This window comes from Rhinatrema bivittatum, chromosome 15, assembly GCF_901001135.1.
Source record: "Rhinatrema bivittatum chromosome 15, aRhiBiv1.1, whole genome shotgun sequence".
NCBI lineage: Eukaryota > Metazoa > Chordata > Amphibia > Gymnophiona > Rhinatrematidae > Rhinatrema > Rhinatrema bivittatum.
This window is the reverse complement of record NC_042629.1, coordinates 50196078-50214483: the sequence shown is the minus strand read 5'-3', so window position 1 is coordinate 50214483 and position 18406 is coordinate 50196078. Positions and strand designations below refer to the sequence as shown.

At 47.4% G+C, this 18406-nt stretch overlaps 1 protein-coding gene across 1 annotated transcript in view; it reads right to left on the bottom strand.

Annotated features, from left to right (window-relative positions):
• DCBLD2 (discoidin, CUB and LCCL domain containing 2) overlaps positions 1–18406 on the bottom strand; it is a 40161-nt gene that overhangs the window by 10298 nt on the left and 11457 nt on the right. Inside the window, 10 exon segments of the mRNA XM_029578410.1 lie at positions 116–262; positions 2985–3132; positions 5578–5702; positions 6218–6430; positions 8383–8423; positions 10037–10170; positions 10878–10950; positions 12693–12744; positions 13487–13624; positions 14359–14586. Of these exon segments, the coding sequence (XP_029434270.1) occupies positions 116–262; positions 2985–3132; positions 5578–5702; positions 6218–6430; positions 8383–8423; positions 10037–10170; positions 10878–10950; positions 12693–12744; positions 13487–13624; positions 14359–14586 (1299 nt within the window).

Sequence of the window (18406 nt, the reverse complement as noted above, 5' to 3'; positions counted from 1 at the left end):
ATGGGGCATTTTTGTGTCATGGCCACTGAGCTGAGACCCCACCAGTTCATTTCAAAATCCTGTTAATTTTTTTTTTTTTTTTTGCAGACATTCTATACTGTGAAAATGTGAGTACCTTTGATTACATCTGGTGTCACCGTGGTATTTCTGATCTCGGGAGGGAAGGTAGTTTCCTCAGTCTGAAAGGGGGAGTCAGGACGTCTGGTCTGAGGTTTTACCGGTGGTGGCGGCGGCGGTGTCACACTGAGCTTTGTAGCCCAACCTTTGTGGGGGGGGATGGAAGAGGCAGGGAGGGAGATAAAGGTACAGGAAGTTTAGGTACTGTACAGGTCCCTAGGCTAACAGCAGAATTACCTGCTGGAAACTAGAAAAGCGCCCAAAATAATCAAGAACCAGAAATACACTTCAACCTTCTGATATACCCAGGTGTGTTTCAGAAGATTTACTTTTTGTTCATTTTTAATTTACATTTGCACCATATGAAAAAAAAATATATTTCAGTTTTCATACGACTTACCAACCTGGCCTTACAGTAACACAGTCTCAAAATATGGGCACAATACTAAGTCAGAGTGTAGATCAGAGACAAAAAAAAACCCCAGGACAGGCCAGGAAGAAACAGGTTTTAAGCCTGAAAAAAGAAAGAGAGTGTCCCACACATCTGGAGAGAAGTTAGGACCTAGAGATGAGTAATTAGCAACCTGAGATGGGATGGGGAACAACAGAGGAAAAGGCGAGAGGGAATGAATCCAAAGTAAAGATTAAGAGATGCAACATTATCCTGCATTTGATGAAACAAGGGAGGGGGAAGGTGGTAAGAGAAGGGAGGTTGCTCAGTCCCGCAAGAGCTGGGGTCATGTGTGAAGAAGACTTATCAAGCAAGCCAGAGAGAAGGAAAGAACAGGGCTTGAAACCACAGCAAGAGAAATGAGTCAATCACGACCCTCAGGCTTTAAGCAAATCAGCAACAGAGGGGGGGGGAAGGCAGGAATCCAGGAGGAAGGCAGGGGGGATTGCCGAGTAAAGCTGGGAAGAAGAACACCCCAGGCCTGATGGGGTTTTACCTAAGGAAGGTGAGAGCAGAGGAAGATCTGCTGGTTATCAGCACAGGCAGCAGATGCAAGGCCGGACTAAGGGCACATTGAGTACAGACAGGAACGAAGCCTTGAGGAACACCAACTGAGCTAGAAGATGGAGGAGAACAGGAGAGGTTTTAAGTAAAAATAGCCAAGTAATAAAAAAAAGCAGACTAGGATAGTGCCAGAGATAGTAAAAGCAGTTACTGCGGATAAAAATAAATGGTATGACCAAAAGTGCTGAAGCCTGCAGCCAAGACCAAGGAGACTGAGAATAGCAGATTGGCAGGTGGCAGTAGATAGGGGAGGTGAAGCAGCACAGTTTCTGTAGAATGGAGCAGGTCCATGGCACTGGAGGCCAGAAGGGAATCAGGAGTTCACCTATGCAATGCTCTTTCCAGTGCTTTAGAAAGAATGGAGGAAGGAGCCAGTGCTTAGATAAGGTGTTGGGATGGAAAGAGAGGAAGGCACTGCATTTACAGCAGGGCTTCTCAAACCTGTCCTGGGGACCCCACAGCCAGTTGGGTTTTCATAATATCCGCAACAAATATGCACGAGATAGATTTGCATGTACTGAGTCTCCATGATATGCAAATTTATCTCATGCATTTTCATTGTGGATATCCTGAAAACCTCAAACTTTGAACATTCAAAGCGCAATAGAGATTTCTTATAAAGCAACACCAGTGGCAGTCAAAAAAAAAAATAAAGATTAGTAAGGGACCCTCATAACACCTGCTCTGGTGGAAATTCTCTCTCACATTTCTGTGAGGCTCTGTGGAACTGGAAGCCCTTGGTCTGCGTTTCCGTGATTTGCTCGGACCGAGCAAGGAACGATGGGCGCAGTGAAAATACGACATCATGGCATTGGTGAACCCCTGACGCAGAGCTGCCGTGCCTCGAAGCATAACGTCATGTTGGGTTTCTACTAACAGGGATACGGGCTTTCCAATGAAGTTGGACTTAAGCAATGCATATTAAAGGGAAGTGCTGCTCCGTTATTTGTACAACAAAAACATTTAAAACCGATGATTACACAAGACCCGTCAGAAAGGTGAAAGTATTTCCACCAGAGCGGATGTTATGAAGGTCCCCTTACTAAATCTTTATTGATTTGACTGCCATTGGTGTTGCTTTATAAGAAATCTCTATTGCGCTTTGAATGCTCAACGTTTGAGATTTACCTTCATGCATTCTGCAATTTGACCCCTGCATTTTTGTTTGCTTTGCTATCCTGAAAACCTGCCCAGCTCTATGGGCTCCTTTTGGACTATGACCGACGAGAGAGAGGTACAGAACATGCAGGTGCAAGGAGGAAGAGCAGTGGGTCCCCGAGAAGAAGAGTGGTCAGAGAAGGACCCGGACTTACCGAGGATGTCAGAGACGACCTGAAGAGGAAAAACAACAAAGAGAAAGAACGATTCTGAAAGCGGGAACTGCTTGTGCGGAAGGGGACAGGGGTGCACATTAAAGACAGAAAAAGAGGCGGTGGAGGGAAAAGCAGATGAGTGGATAAGGGATTGGGTGTAATTCGACTGGGCTCAGGCTGAGGGCAGAAACAAATGACAAAAGGGTATCAGAAGAGGAATACCTTGCATCAGAACTAAGACATTAGCAAAGTAAAAATTACCGCATGATGAATAGACAGCGGGGGGGGGGTTGTTGACTTTTTAAGTCAATGACTTCTTGCTCATAATTTATTATACGCATTTCTGGAACAAAGCCAGCTCTAAATCCTGACCCTTCAATTCCCTCACAAACAATTCCAAAGCAAAGCTTTCATTTAACCACAGAGAGGAAATAAAAACCTGCATTGATCAAAGTCCAGCTTTTCTAGTATGCTAAGCCCACCTGGGCCACAGACTCACTGGCATGTCACCCACCCAGGGCCTGGCCTTCCTTCCTTACCCGTGCCAGTCTGGCAGCCCAGCAGCTCCACCTTCATAGCGATCTTCTGATGCCACCGGAGAGGGTTAATTTTAACAAAGCGGGCCAGGATGGGAGGAATGAAGTTATTACGCACCTCCTGGTAGTAATTTGTGTTTCCCTGAAATATCTGGAAAAGAAGAAAATAATAAAAATAAAATAAAATCCCAAAACACATGACTATGGTCTCAAAGAAGGCTTACATACAGACAGCTTAAAGAAAGATCTTTATTTAGATAAAGTATGGCATATTCCAGAAGAGTGCAAGTCTCGGAGAGCATTGCTTAAACAATAGACTAGATAGATTATCACCTAGAATTTACACACAAATGAGCTAGTTTGCTTGCATAACATTTTGCTAATTGGGTGACATTAACCTAACATACTCTTATTAGGGTAGTATTAGAAGTTTATCGCATATATGTTAATGAGGCTAGGATTCATGCGATTTTTTGTAAACTGAACCCAAAAGGCAGGAACAAAATTCAAGTCTGGACTTGACATACTTTTTGACTTCTGGCCTACATTCTAGCATTTCAGCATATTTTGCCATGACAGTTTTACAAGTCTGATCAGTGTAATTTCACAGTGCAGTAATAATAGTTTCAAAGGAAAACCTTTTCAATGCACCCTAAGAAAAGCAGAAGAGAGATTGGGAGATGAACCAAGTTCCCTGTTTATGTCAGTCTGGCAGGCCCTGGGAACAGTACAGAATATGTTGAGTGAGGCAATTTTAAAAACAGTCCAAGTAGTTTCAGCGTCCATTGGAACTTTTACCAGTTTTCAAAGAGAAGGTGCCCACATAATTTCTCTTTGAGAATCACCTAAAGCAGTGGTTCCCAACTTGGAGTCTGCGAAACCATCCCAGGATGTCTTCCAGAAGGGATGCAAGGAAGTTTAGCTGGGGAGAAAATGAGAAGGCTTCTGCTTATCTGTGATTAGCTGAGCTGCTGTCACAGGCCAGGAGAGGGAGAGTGGGGCCCTATCAAGGCCCTGAAAATTTCACTCCACATTGCTGCTGACCAGGAGGAGGGGGGGGGGGGGACACAGATAAAGGCCACTTGCACCTATTAGAAGCCTCAAGCCACACTGCTGCAGGTTTAGTGGAGGTGGAGAAGAGAAGGGGCTGATTGCGGCTGTCAGAACCTCTGCAGGCTTTGCTGAACACTGAGGAAAGCTGGGTTACCGCATTGAGGAGAAACATTTCCCACTGCTGCCGTGTGCTGTGTCGCTGGCGTGACAGGGAGAGAGGAGAGCTGCACCAAAATAGTGAGTAGAATGGCTCAAAGGAAGAAAGGATGAAATGGGGCTGGGGTTAACAGTAGGAGGGGAAAGACAGAGGGAGTGAGGAATGAGACAAGAATGAAGAATGACTTGGTTAAGTGACGTAAGAGTGGATGGCAGCCTTTCAGGGGAGAGAAGGAGCGGACCCCTGGAATTAGGCTAGATAGAGATAGAGGACTGCCATGGGCCAGGAAGGAAGAAGGGAAAGATGCCCTCTAGGGAGGAAGGAGGAGAGAGGACGAGAGATCAGCCAGGTGTGGATTATTTAGGGGGACTGACAGACAGACATGAAGCCTTCTTCCCTTTGAAATGCAGGCTATTGTTTCACTTTCGAACAATCTAAATTATTTTGTGACTCATTTTCTGTACGTGTTTGTAAGAGAGCCATAAAAGAAAACAGCAAAGCATAAAAGAAAAGCAGGCCTCAAGGAAGTCAGTTTCCAAACTTTTTATGTGGGTTAACCCACCTGTTTACCCAAGCGAAAAGGCCCTTTGGAAAACTGCTATTCCCCGCCACCAAGGATAAGATTCCCTGCACAGTGCGCAGCAGCAGCAGACTTTTATCTGCAGGGCTGGGTTGGGAGAGGAACGTGCATGCAGAGATTTCTTCCACTCTGCGGGTTACCAGGCTGGCAACTTGGTCTTCTTTGAACTCTCTTCCTTTTCCCCACTGCAGCTGGGCTGGAAGGTGGAATGGCCCTCAACCTTCAATTAGGAGGGCAGTTTTCAAACCACTTTGCACATTGTCCTCCTACGTATCCCAGTTTAGATCAAAGCTTTATTCATTATGAATGATTTCCGGAGTGCATCTCATTACTTCTTTTGTTTTGGCATGAACAAAAAAAATAAAGTGTATGTGGGGTGCGTGATACTTTCTGAAGCTGAAAAGGGGGTCTGTGCTCCCTGGAAAGGCTGGGAAACCCTGGCCTAGAGGAAAAGTACCCAGGGCAGACCTACACCTGCATTTACTGCGGGCACCTGTTCCCTCCAAAATAACATATATGGTTTTCAAAATGCAAAACCGTGCAAGTTACTGCCTCTCCCAGCCTAACCCCGCTTCCAAGCCCACCTCCTTTCCCTGCAGCTAAAAAGGTACACAGGGCCATCCACCCTACGGGTGCCCCTACCCACGGAAAGGGCAGGCGTGTTCCAGACGGACACTTTGCCCAGGTACACGGCTTCCGAATATGGCTCGGTTCGGACATAAAAACAGGTCGTGCTACGTTCCCTCCTCAGAAGGACGCGACGAGCTGCTATTCACCCGATCGCTCAGCACACAGCGAGACCGCACCTTGCCCTGGTCGACACCAGGCTCCCTGTACGCCGTCCACTTCTGACCGTCGGCGCTGTGGAAAACCCGATACTCCGACACGTAGAAATAGTACTGGGCTATGGTGGAGCCGGCCGTTACGATGCCTGTGAAAGGGAGAAAGAAATATCAATGGTAAAAACCACTGTTAAAGTGAAACACAGAAATTTCAGGCATCATCGTTTGGGATTTACGAGAGCGCTTTTTGTACAAACTGCGGACGGAAGCACCGTAACAAGGGGGAAGAGGTGAGACAGAGCCACAGGTATGAAAGGGGTAGGTGGGAACTGGTAATTGTATCAAACTCGCCACGTGCTCTTGGTGCAACATCCTGGATTGAAACATTAAGTGATATGTTTGTGACTGAAGGCCCGAGGCATGCATAGGACACTGGTTCTCGAGCTTGGGGGAGGGGCACAAACACGACAGGTAGGATGCAGCCCCCTGCCAGACACCAGACAGAATTGTCTCATCCTCCTCCTGCTTGCCGGGGAGGAGTGGCGCTGGCTTCACTTTAAAAACTTTACCTGCTCCCTTCTCCAACCCACCTCCCGCCCAACCCTCAAAGAAGAGAGGAATTAACGAGCCAAGCCACCTGCTCCATCCCGTCACAAAATGTTACCTGTGATTTTTTTTGCTTTATTGAGGTCTATCTGCAGCCACTGATGCTCATCGGTGAGAGAGGCAGCCCAGGCAGGACCGGCCTTTTTCAGCCTGGCGTGCTGGGAGCTCCAGACGTTGTTGCCTGTGGTATCCTTCCATTCCAGGAAGGAGGACGTCGTGATCTGAGAATCCGAGATCACTCCCGACTCCATTCCCAGGGTCCCGTAGCAGCCTGGACAAAAGCAGACTGCAAGCTGAAATCTCAGAAGCAAAATACAACGCCCCCTCCCCCCCCCCCCCCCAATCCAGTCCTCGGGAACATCCCAGACCACTCGCAACAAATATGCTTAAGATGTGTTATTTCCACGTAACCTGCTCTGAACTGGCTTTGACTAAAAAAAAAAAAATGCAGACTATAAACTTTAAGTTAGATACATTTGCACATATCAAACTGGTCCTTAAACCCACTATGTGCAGGTCACTCAAATGCATATTTATCATGGACCAGCTGAAAACCAGGACCGGCCTACTTGCACTGATCTAAGAACCCCTAGCCCAAACATTACTTGATAAATCCTGAAGGAAAGGACCTTCTTAGTCTCTAACACTCAATAGTCTCAAGGAGGCTTGGCCGGTTTGCTTCTCAGCGGATCTCGATTTTCGGCAGGCTGGCACAGAGCTCCCTCTCCTCATGTTTTATTTATTTATTTATTTTTTCACTAGCCTCTTTTTGCCAGCAGGGAGGCAGACACATTAACACTCCCTGGCCCTACCAGCAAGACACCCAAGCTATTCCATTAAACGCGCACAACGAGCCACGACCCGCTTCCTTTCAGAAACGGGCTCGGATCTGAACATCGTGACGAGGAGAGCTTCCTGCGCACCCCCGTTTTGTTTTAGTAACACCTCTAGGCGCTACAAAAACCGGGAAGGTGCACCTAAATGCTAAAAGGACAGGATAAGTTAACACTGGGGTAAAGTGCCGTAAGTTCTCAGAGTCTCCTTCAGCCGTAATGGCATCAGCTGCCGTCACTCCACATGGCACCTAAGAAATACATCCCTGCTCCTAAACTCTCCAAACACGTATCCCCCAGACACTGTGGGCTGATTTTTACATCCATACATTAAAAATTCTTTTATGCACAGAGAAGGGCCGCATACAGCCCACTGAAAAGTACAGAAGCTGCCGCATGCTGGAGGGTTTAAAGCTGAGAGATGAGGTACAGTCACTCGGCGGCGACAGCTCCCAATTCTCCCAGTCACTTTACAAACTTGCCTGGTCAGTTTGCTGGGGAAAGCTATTGTGATCCTATCAATTAAGTACATAAGAACATGCCATACTGGGTCAGACCAAGGGTCCATCAAGCCCAGCATCCTGTTTCCAACAGTGGCCAATCCAGGCCATAAGAACCTGGCAAGTACCCAAAAACTAAGTCTATTCCATGTAACCATTGCTAATGGCAGTGGCTATTCTCTAAGTGAACTTAATAGCAGGTAATGGACTTCTCCTCCAAGAACTTATCCAATCCTTTTTTTAGGCCCAGCTACACTAACTGCACGAACCACTTTACCCAGCACAGCGAATACTGCACATTACGCTATTCATGCAGCAACAGTAATTTTCCCTAACGTAAAACGTATCCTAGATTTCTGGTTTGTCTGGACTCTTCAAGGTGCCGAGACATATTATCCCGGAAACCATTCAGTTTGTTACTGTATTATCTCCAAGGTTATCTGATGTTTGTTTATTACACACGTCCATCTAGTGAGCACACAGCAGATTGCTAAATGGATGTGTGAAAAGTTACAACCTAAACTAAGCATATAAGCAGAAAGAAAATAGAATAGGCCTCATCTATAGTAGGAATGCTACTTAAACCCCCAATCATAGCCATAATGAGATTTGTCGTCATGCTAGGTTTAACCAGCAATTGTCCAAACCCTTTAGATAAAAGCTCGGCAGAACAGCCAAGACTTAACTTACATTTTAAAAGCGAGGTAGTGGGACTCTACACACAACTCAAAAGGAACGCAATTCCATAATTCAGACACCAAACGGCTAAGCGAGCGCTGCAAGGCACAGATTAATCTTTCCTCTGCTAAGGTTTCTGTCTCTGCTGCTGGTATTTGTACCGGGCAGACCTAAGCTTTTAACGTCAACAAAGCCCAGAGAAGAGATCTTACCAATGGTCTTGAACGTAAACAGACTTGCCGATAACGGTCCCCTGAAAAATAAAAAGGTTGCATTTTTAGCCAGCAACTGACTTCAGTTACTCCAGACTCCAGTAGTTTGTTTTTCTGCTATACAATCTGCATTCCTTCTACCCCTGTAATGACCCTTCTAATTATAGCTTACCCTGCTGCATACCCTGGCAGAGGTATGCAGCACATACATTTCAAAGTCCTCTGGTCAGACAAATAAGCTTTATTTCGTCCTGGCACAGCATAAAAAGGACTGCATGAGCATAAAATCAAGATGTTCCCTCCCGCCAAGTCAGCAAAAAAAACCCCAGTAACCATAAAGCCTGCCTCCCGGTAACACCAGGGTCTTCCTTCTTTGGACTTACCAGAGAAGAAAAGGAAAGGTAATTACAACTGATCCTGACCAGTGTGATGCATTCATGTCAAAGGAACCAGACGGGACCCTCCCTGATGGACAGCAGTGATTCTGATTATTTCCCCATCTAAGATTATAATCACAGATTGAGATCTAATGGACAAAACAGCTCAGATTCCCCCCAGAAGCCTTAGATTCTGCCGCTCCAGCATTAGGAAATAACTACAAGGCTGCAAGGGGTTAACTTGCACAGAATGGCACTTACAATCCTAAACACCTTGCTGGGCAGATTGATCTTTATCTGCCATCATTTACTATTGGGCCAATTCAGTAAAGTCCGCGGGAGAACGGGGCACAGGCCACTCGCCTATGCGCGTGATTCAGTATTTAAATGAGGCCCGGCGGTAGAAACAGGCAAAAGGAGGCGCTAAGGACACTACCGCGTCCCTAGCGCCTCCTTTTGGCCCGGAGCGGCAGGTGTCAGCGGGTTTGATAGCCGACGCTCAATTTTGCCGGCGTCGGTTCTCGGGCCCGCTGACAGCCACGGGCTCGGAAACCGGACGCTGGCAAAATTGAGCGTCCAGTTTTCGACCCGACTTAAATTTTTTTTTTTTACTTTTTTAACCCTTTGGGACCTCCGACTTAATATCACCATGATATTAAGTCGGAGGGTGCACAGAAAAGCAGTTTTTACTGCTTTTCTGTGCACTTTCCCGGTGCCCGAAGAAATTAGCACCTACCTTTGGGTAGGCGCTAATTTCTGAAAGTAAAATGTGCGGCTTGGCTGCACATTTTACTTACTGAATCGCGCGGGAATACCTAATAGCGCCCTCAACATGCATTTGCATGTTGAGGGCGCTATTAGGTTCGGCGGGTTGGATGCGCGTTTTCGGCCCCTTACTGAATAAGGGGTAAGGGAAAATGCGCGTCCAATGGTGGGTTAACAGTGCGCTCCGTTGGAGCGCACTGTACTGTATCGGCCCGTATGTTAGTAATCTTGCACGTCTATGGCTTTTTGTGCCTCTTGCGAACCGAATGTAGACTGCCTTTTGGACCTTAACTCCTGGACTAAGAGGTGTGGCAACCCCTTATAACTCCGTGCAGCTGATAAGGCTCAGGGTTTACATTCATTAACATAAAAAAAAAAAAAAGGTGCTGGCTACCGAAACCCCGGTGCTAAGGGGAAAATCATTGAATAGAATCAGATCACTGGTCCTCTTTGTTTGGAAAAGCAGCCCAATCCCGAGAGATCTGTTCTGTGAGAAAAGTAAGTCTACTTACACTTTGGACGTGACGTTGTTGGCTAGAGAGCTTTCATAGTAAGGGATGCCTTTGCTGATCACGACATTGATTTCACCGCCGAGAACATTGGACACCACTCCAGCGTGTACACCCGCCATGCACAGAGAAGACGACTGAAGAGAAAAATGGATCTTTTAACTCTTTCTTCCCTGGTATAATGTGCAGTAGAAAGGCAATCGGACTGTCCCATTACAGGCAGTAGGGGGCAAAAGCTTTAAAGCCAGCAAAAGGCCATAACTATAAAAAAACTGGGAAGCGTATAAATGTCTTATAAGTAAACATGAGCTCAGCTGACTATCTTTCAATATACAAAAGAGTTACCACAAACACACTGGGGCTCATGCAACTGCAACACAGTGATGCAGAGCAGGGGGTAAACTCCTTAGCACTCATCAGCTCACGGAACAACCCCAGAGGGCTAATGTCTCCAGTACCATGCGATGGCCACGTGATGAGTGCGCCAACATGGCTCTGCAAAGACCAATTTTACTCAAATGCCAGATGGGCTGTGAAGTTAAACTGAGCTGGGGGGGTGAAATATTCCTTGAAGGGACCCTCGCTTGTCAATCGCCCACTGCTACCATCCCACAGTTATTTAACACCAGGAAGAGGAAACCTAGAAGAGAGATAACAATTCAATGACTGGTACCAGCATGGCAGACAATCTATGGCAAAGAGGGCAACAGTGGATCTATCAAATAAGGAACTCAACACTTGCATGTCCAGTATCAATAGAAGGGGGTCCACCCTGCTGTGATTCCAGTAGGTCTCAGATTATGCAAAAAATCGTTTCCCTTGACCAGCAGCTAGTTTTACTCACATCTCTATACCCATGAGGAATGGTCCCGGAAACGTCCCCGAACGGCATCAAGCAACCCGCTGGACAATACTTCCTGAAAGGAACGAGAATATTATAGACAAAAAAACCCCACAAAAGCCCTGTCCTCGCCATCTGAGGCCAAAGCAACAGCAAGGAAGACACCAGAACACCTGTGAGGAGGCCTGAAACTTGACGGCTATTAAAAAATGTTCAATGCTACAAATGCCACATTGGTAACCTGTAAGAAAGCTGCCAGACTGGACCCCTGAGCATCATTCTGTTGAAGCAAACTTGTACAACACACTGAAGACTCTGCTAAGCCTTACTATGACAGCATCGAGCTCTAGCAGAGCAGCCCCAGAGGCCGGACACAGACACATGTGGGCACGTTGGCGAAACATTATGACTCTTGGCCAATTCATGCAGGCTTGGCCAATTCCTAAGTCATTACCTCGGTGATACATGCCCACTCCTGGAGAGATTTAAGGACAGCATGGGGCCCCGCCAGCCAGCGTGCCTTGCAGTTTGAGCGAGAAATGAATTGCGGAAGGGACAAAATGTTCCAACAGGGAGATCAAAGCAGCAGAATGTCGCTGGTGCATACCAGCGTGAGAAGGATTCTGTTATTCCACATCCAACCGATGTATGAAGCTTTACTCGCTGCCCCGGTGGGGGCGATACGCTCAGGCCCAGGGGAGGAAGGAAAAAAAAACGTCTCCCGCTACCGTGGCAGCCCCTGTGGGCTAACGAGCGGCACCCCTCCAGCAGGCAGGGGCACTCAGCTGCACCGAGGCAAATCTCACCGGGGATGGGGGAAGGTGAGAAAAAGGAAAAGACAGAGGAATACGTCTGGGGAAAAAAGGTAAAGGCTCATAACACGGGCTGGAAAAAAATGCTCAAAAACTTGAAAGCCAGCCAACATTGTTAAAGCGCCAGGGAGAGAAAGGTTTTTTTTATTGTGCTTTTGTTTGGTTTTGTTTGTTTTGCTTCTTTTTAATCTAATTTTTTGCTGACTTTTCTGTTTGCCTAATTTTTCCTTTCCCCTTCCAACTCAGCCTCTCTTTCTGCCCATCCCCAGGCCTGGCCCAGCTCTACCTGAACCCGGGCCTGGGCTGGCCAAGCCCCAAATGTAAGGTGCCCAGGCTTTTACCAGCCCCTGCTTCAGCAACGAAGTCCAGCAAGCAAGAACCTGCGCGGGAGCTGGCAGCTGCATTCCCCCGACAAGGAAGAAACGAAAGAGAGGAGAAATCCCAAGAGGGCCATATTTTTAAAGTCAATTTACAGGAAAACGCTGCCAAGATGAAACACAGTTCTCCTGCAGCTTTCCGAACAAAATAAAACCCAAAGACGGTCATTTTCAAACGGCCAGCGTAGGCCTTCAGTCTGCAGGTACGTTTTAGCTGCAGAGCTTAGTCCGCATTTTCAATGGAAATTTATCTGCATCAATCCGCTTGGAAAACTTGCGGGGCGTGCAGGGAACCCAGCACGGCGTGCACGCACGAAGCTGCACCTCAAGAGCGCCGGGCGCGTGGATTTACACGCGTGCAAGGCAATTTTCAAAGGAGCCGCGCACGCAAACGTTGCAATTTTCCAAAGTTCTTTTACGCTCGCAAAGCCTTTTGAAAATTACCCCGGACTTCTGAAAATAGGAAGTACCCGCTCCCCAGCTCCACCTCCCTGGAACACTTACTTACTATGCACAGAGATACCCCCCCACACACACCCCACCCCAAGCAGAAATCTTTTTTTTTTTTTTTTTTTTTTTTTTTTTTTTAAATCAGGCCCTGCAAGCCTAAGCTGGTGAGAATTTCTTACCTGTACTCCGGCTCTGAGAAACGACTGGCTTTCTCCAGGCAGGTGATCAAGTCTGAAGAGCAAAGAAAAATGGTGAATATTGTAAAGCTCAAACCAACCCACCGATTGCCAAAAAAAAGAAAAAAAAAAGCATGACAAAGCCCTTTCAGACAGGGCAGCTTGTATAAATGAAATTGCGAGCTGCTGCCCAACTTCCAATAACATTAGCCAGAGAAATCAGCACCCCGGTGCGGACCCCACCACAAAGCCTGCCAACGCTAGCATCGGAGCAGCAAAGGAAGTCTCACAAGACAGCCAAGGAAGTTGAGAATTAAATATGGACACGTTATACACTCATCGACTCAGGGTGGTAGAGAACCTAGAGGAAGACCACAATAGTCATCTTGGACAAGGCGAGACGTCCAATGAGCGATCAAGCTTTTACAGCCAGCGCCTGGGACATTTATCTGGGGTAGACTGGATGGGCCAATTAGTCTTTATCTCTGTCCTCTACTCTGCTTTGTGTTGCTATAAACTTTTAAAGTTCCCCCACCTTGCCAGACGAGGAGGGGGGTGGGGATCTACAGAGACCATACCCAGCTCGTTGACAAGCCACACTCCTTGTGGTGCCTTTCCAAGCCACAAGAAGAAACTCCTCCATCAACACAAAGCTTGACCAGTTAGGAGAAAAAAAAATGAGCAACAGGGAAAATTTCTTAGCTTCATGAAAATAAAATAAAAAATTGTAGGCTTTCATTCATTCCACAGGTTCTCTTTTTTCATACCAGAAACCATCAGACCGGACAGAATAATACCTGCTTTATCTGTGATAGAATAGGAGAGAAGAAAACCCCGGCCAGACGTGTGGATTCCACTCATGAACTGCACCGTAACTTCGTTACTCTTTGACTCAATAAAGTTTTCCCAGTGCAACGCCAGTCCACAATATTTACCTAGGAAGCAGAAAAGACAAGAAATGCACTTTAGTTTAGGTGTTCCTGCTTTGGGCTTGCTCTGCAGATACCAGCTAAACCCATGCCAATGGTTACCAAGTGAAGGTGGATCCAAAATTTCAGGTCAGTAAGACGAAGCGGTGCGCTGCCAGAACATCTGCAAGAGATTCGTTAAATCCAGAACACTTACAAATTTCGATTTCGTGACCTGGGCTCGGCTTCGTCCTGTAACTCGGTGGTACTCAACTTCTATCTTCCAGACTGCCACACGAAGATCAGAGCGAGTCTTCTGTCGAGGCTTCGTCATGGACATCCTTACCTTCATTCTGCTGTCTGCTGCCCCTTTAATACCGGCATGCGCAGCAGACCCTCCACAAAGGGAGACCCTTGGAGATACCTGGCACGCCCACCCTCATAGGAAGCAGGGGGTGGTATCAGCTTGGCAGCTTGTTTTCTGCTCGTTAGAGCTCGGCCCTACACCATCACAGTTAACGAGGCAGCGTTTCCTGCAGACAACACTACTGTGGGCCATTACAAAAAGACCCAAGCAAGTCCCCTCAATGCATAAGGTTGTGCCTTTTAAACAAGAATATGACCCAAGGGAGGCAGACGTACAAAGAGAGAAACAGGCTGACCCGCCCAAGTTAAATGTTCAGTTTTAATCTTATTTTCTGACCTGAAACAACCATTGTGGTGTTTCAGAAAAGTACAGAACAAGCAATGGATCTTCATACCTATCTCAGTCCGAGTGGATCCAATCCCATCGTACACCCGTAAGTAATTAAAGTGGCACAGATCCAAGTCCTCGATGTCAAAGTCTCCGAATCGCAGCCGAATTCTCTCTCCCTGCTTCACGCGGATCTCCCACTCGCACACGGTGCTATTGGGGTAAGTCTGCGGGTAGTTTATGGAGGCGAGGGTTCCGCTTTCGGGTCCCAAGACAGTGTGCCCACATCCATCTCCTAAAAAACAAAAGAAAAAGGAAAAAAATTAAAGGACAAATCACTCGGCCAGCGCTGGGCTGCACTCACTCCTGGTCTTAAACGTGGGTGCTGGAGGAGCCGAGCCAGAAGGAAAGGAGATGTCTCAGGGTCTGAAGCCGGTGTTTAGTCATTTATACGAAGTACGGTAACCAGCCTGGGGCATCCCTCAGCCCACACAGCCTGAACCCAGCACCCTCGCCGCACAGGACCAGTTAAACAAGAGAATGGAAATACCGGCTCGACGGCAAAAGCCAAACCTCATGCAGGCCCGGAATGTAAGGCTCATTCCATAACCTCTCGGCTTCCTACCAGGAGGTCCTTTATCTGATGCCGCGGTTCATCGCTCCGTTAACTCGGTGACCCCCGTAAGACAGGATCTAAGGAAGAGAGAGCCCACAGCCAGCTCAAACACATACAGAGCAGGGCTAGGGGCCATTCCTTGAAACACACTTAAAGGACCGTTTCGGTCAAGGCACAATTCAACTGGAATTTGTCGTCAGAGAATATGGTCAAGGTTAATTCCATGGCTGCGTTTAAAAATGGTTTGCACAGATCCACTATTATTAGCCAGACAGATGTGGGGGATCATCACCTCCTATGTGTGGGAATGAACAGGGAAGGGATCATCCGGCTACTTCTGAATGGCCTGGTTTGACCATTGTCGGAGACAGGATGCCGGGCTTGAGGGACTATTGATCTTATCCAGTACGGCACTTCTTACGTTATGCTCCCATGGCGGCCCTGGATTGAGAGAGGGAACACTACAGCAGGAGCCCTGATAATGGTGATAATTGTTGTAATGAGGCATCCACAGCAAGGGGAGTGCAGGTCCGCAAAAGCCACCCTCACCCATCTTCTGAAAGCGGGAAGCACAAGTCCTCTAGCCATCCAGATTACACGCACTGGCGCGTTACCAGAAGCTCAGATCTATCGGTTCTGCAAGACAATGCACGAAAAAAACCGCAGACAGACACTGAGGATCAGAGGCAAGTCCAGAAAGATTATGCAGATTCAAGCTTTTTCTGTTTCCCTCTATAAAGACGTCATTGTAAACCACATGAGAGCTCAGCTGTTAATACACTGCACAACTTGTGCATTAAAATCACAAATGGCACCAAATATTTTATCCATGACATCACTGCAAAATATTCTCTGCAGGAAGGTCACAGAATGTGAGGACAGACAAGGACCGAAAGGCCCATCCGGTCTGCTCAGTTGGTGCAATGTTTTAGACTCCAGCTGATCTCTCGCTTCCTTGCCACTGGGAATCCTCTGGGTTTCTCCCAGGCCTTCGGGAATTCGGTTACTGCTTTTGCCTCCACTGGGAAGCCGTTCCATGCATGCACCACCCTTTCCAGGAAGAAAGATTTCCCAAAGTTGATCTTAAGCCTCATAGCTCGACCCCCTTGTTCTAGAATTTCTCTTTCATCGATAAAGCTTTGCTTCTTCTGCAGTATACAGATAGTATTAACTTATACATCTTTCATAAATGTATATATGTGCCTCTATGTAAACCGTTGTGATGGTATACTACTTAACGACGGTATAGAAAAGATTTTAAATAAACAAATAATAAAAACTGTATCTGTACCTCTGAGGTACCTGAAGGCGTCTATCATATTGCTCTCATCTCTCTAGAGCAGCGGTTCTCAACCGGTGCGTCGCGACACACCAGTGTGTCGCCAAGCACCGGCAGGTGTGTCGCGTGGCTCCCGGTCCCTCCCGCTGCTCTTTCTTCCCTGCTGCCGTTGCCGCCGGGCTATCAGCACGTTCAAGCCCAGCGGGAACGGCAGCGGTGCAAAAAACAACTGTGGCATCCGCAGCTGGCATTTTCTTCTTCCCGCGCCTGCATTCCACCCCCCGACCCGGAACAGGAAGTGATACGCGGTGCGCGGGAAGAAGAAAGGCCGTGCCGCGGGAATTCTTCCTTCTTGGCCGCCGGCGGCCGAAGAGTGAAGAGGACTGTGCGCCGCCGCCGGCGGCCGAAGAGTGGAGAGGCCCGTGCGCCGCCGCCGGCGGCCGAAGAGTGGAGAGGCCCGTGCGCTGCCGCCGAAGAATGGAGAGACCCGTGCACCGCCGGCGGGACTGAAGTCAAGAACGAAGAGACCTGTGCGCCGCTGCTGGAGGCTAAGCCGGAGGGACTGAAGAGCGGAGATTCCCGGCGCACCCCCGGAAGTCAGGTCAGCGGCAGCTGATAAGCGGAGGCCAGGCTTATTGGGGAAAACAATGAGAAGAAACTCCGTGTGTGGTAGAATGTGTGCCTGGGTGCAACTTTGTGTGTGTGTGGTAGAATGGGGGTGTGTGTGTGTGGTAGAATGGGGGTGTGAGTGCAGCTTTGTGTGTGTGTGTGGTAGAATGGGGGTGTGAGTGCAGCTTTGTGTGTGTGTGTGTGGTAGAATGGGTGCCTGAGTGGCAGCTTTGTGTGTGTGTGTGTATGGTAGAATGGGTGCCTGGGTGCATGAGTGAGAGCTTGTGTGTGTGTGGTACAATGGGTGCATGAGTGGCAGCTTTGTGGGTTGTGGTAGAATGGGTGCCAGGGTGCATGAGTGGCAGCTTTTTGTGTGTGTGGTAGAATGGGTGCCTGGGTGCGTGAGTGGCAGTTTTTTGTGTGTGAGGTAGATTTGGTGCCTGGGTGCGTGAGTGGCAGCTTTGTGGGTTGTGGTAGAATGGGAGCAAGAACATTTGTATGTGATTGAGAGAGAGACTGGTCAGAGGTGGTGTGTTTCTATGAGAGAGAGACAGACTGGTCAGGAAGATGACTGGTGTGTGTGTGTGTGTGAGAGAGAGAGAGACAGACTGGTCAGTGAGGTGACTGGTGTGAGTGTGAGGAAGAGATACTAGTTAGGGAGATACTGGTCTGTGTGAGACAGAGACTGGTTGTGACTGGTTGTGGGCCCTAAGGAAGAGGACTGTGGGGACAGAGCTTCAGCAGCCACTGCTGCTTCTGGTATGTGCTATTGGTCTGCAAGGGAAAGGAGTAGGAGAGTTGCTGGAGAGGGTAAGTAAAGGCGGCTTTTTAAGTTTATTTTTCTTGATTGACTGCCATTTTAATTATTGGGTATTATGTGATGTGTCTGCTGTTTTGAAATATTTTATTGATATTTGGACAATTTTTAATAATTTTTATGAGTTTTTAATTGTTGGATGTTATTCTGTTCATCAGTTGTTTTGTAACATTTATTAGTATAGTTTTACAATTATTTCTAAGTAGGTATCTATCTATAGCAGCTTGGCTTACTCTGTTTTCCTAATAGGAGGTGTATTAGTGTTTAGGGCCTGGTTAAATATTTGTAGTGGTAAATTACTCTCTTTTCATAAGGAGGGGTATTGTGCCTGCCAGTAAAGAGAGTTTGTTTTGCTTTTACTGAGATGTCATCAGAACCAGAATATATTTTTTTGTATGGCGAGTTGTACAGGGTAATGCCCTAGATCTGCTTTGCACCCATTTTTGGGGGTGGAGGGGATTCCTGAGGATGCAGAATGTATATTTACATTTTGCCCCTTGACGGTCACATGTTCAGTGTGTCACGCATATGAGAACCATCTGTCAGGTGTGTCCCGGCCGAAAAAAGGTTGAGAACCACTGCTCTAGAGTACATAGGTTTAAGAGAATCATATTGTTGAACTGGCAACTAAATACTGATGTCAACCCTCTCTCTATCCCTTTTTCTCTCTGTTGGTCCTCCTCAGCCACTTTCTGAGCAAATCAGGGAGTTGCCATTATTCCTAATCAGAAAGTCATGCAGGCATCAAGGGCCAGCCAAAGCGGGCACCCCAGGAAGAAGATTCTTCCCAACCC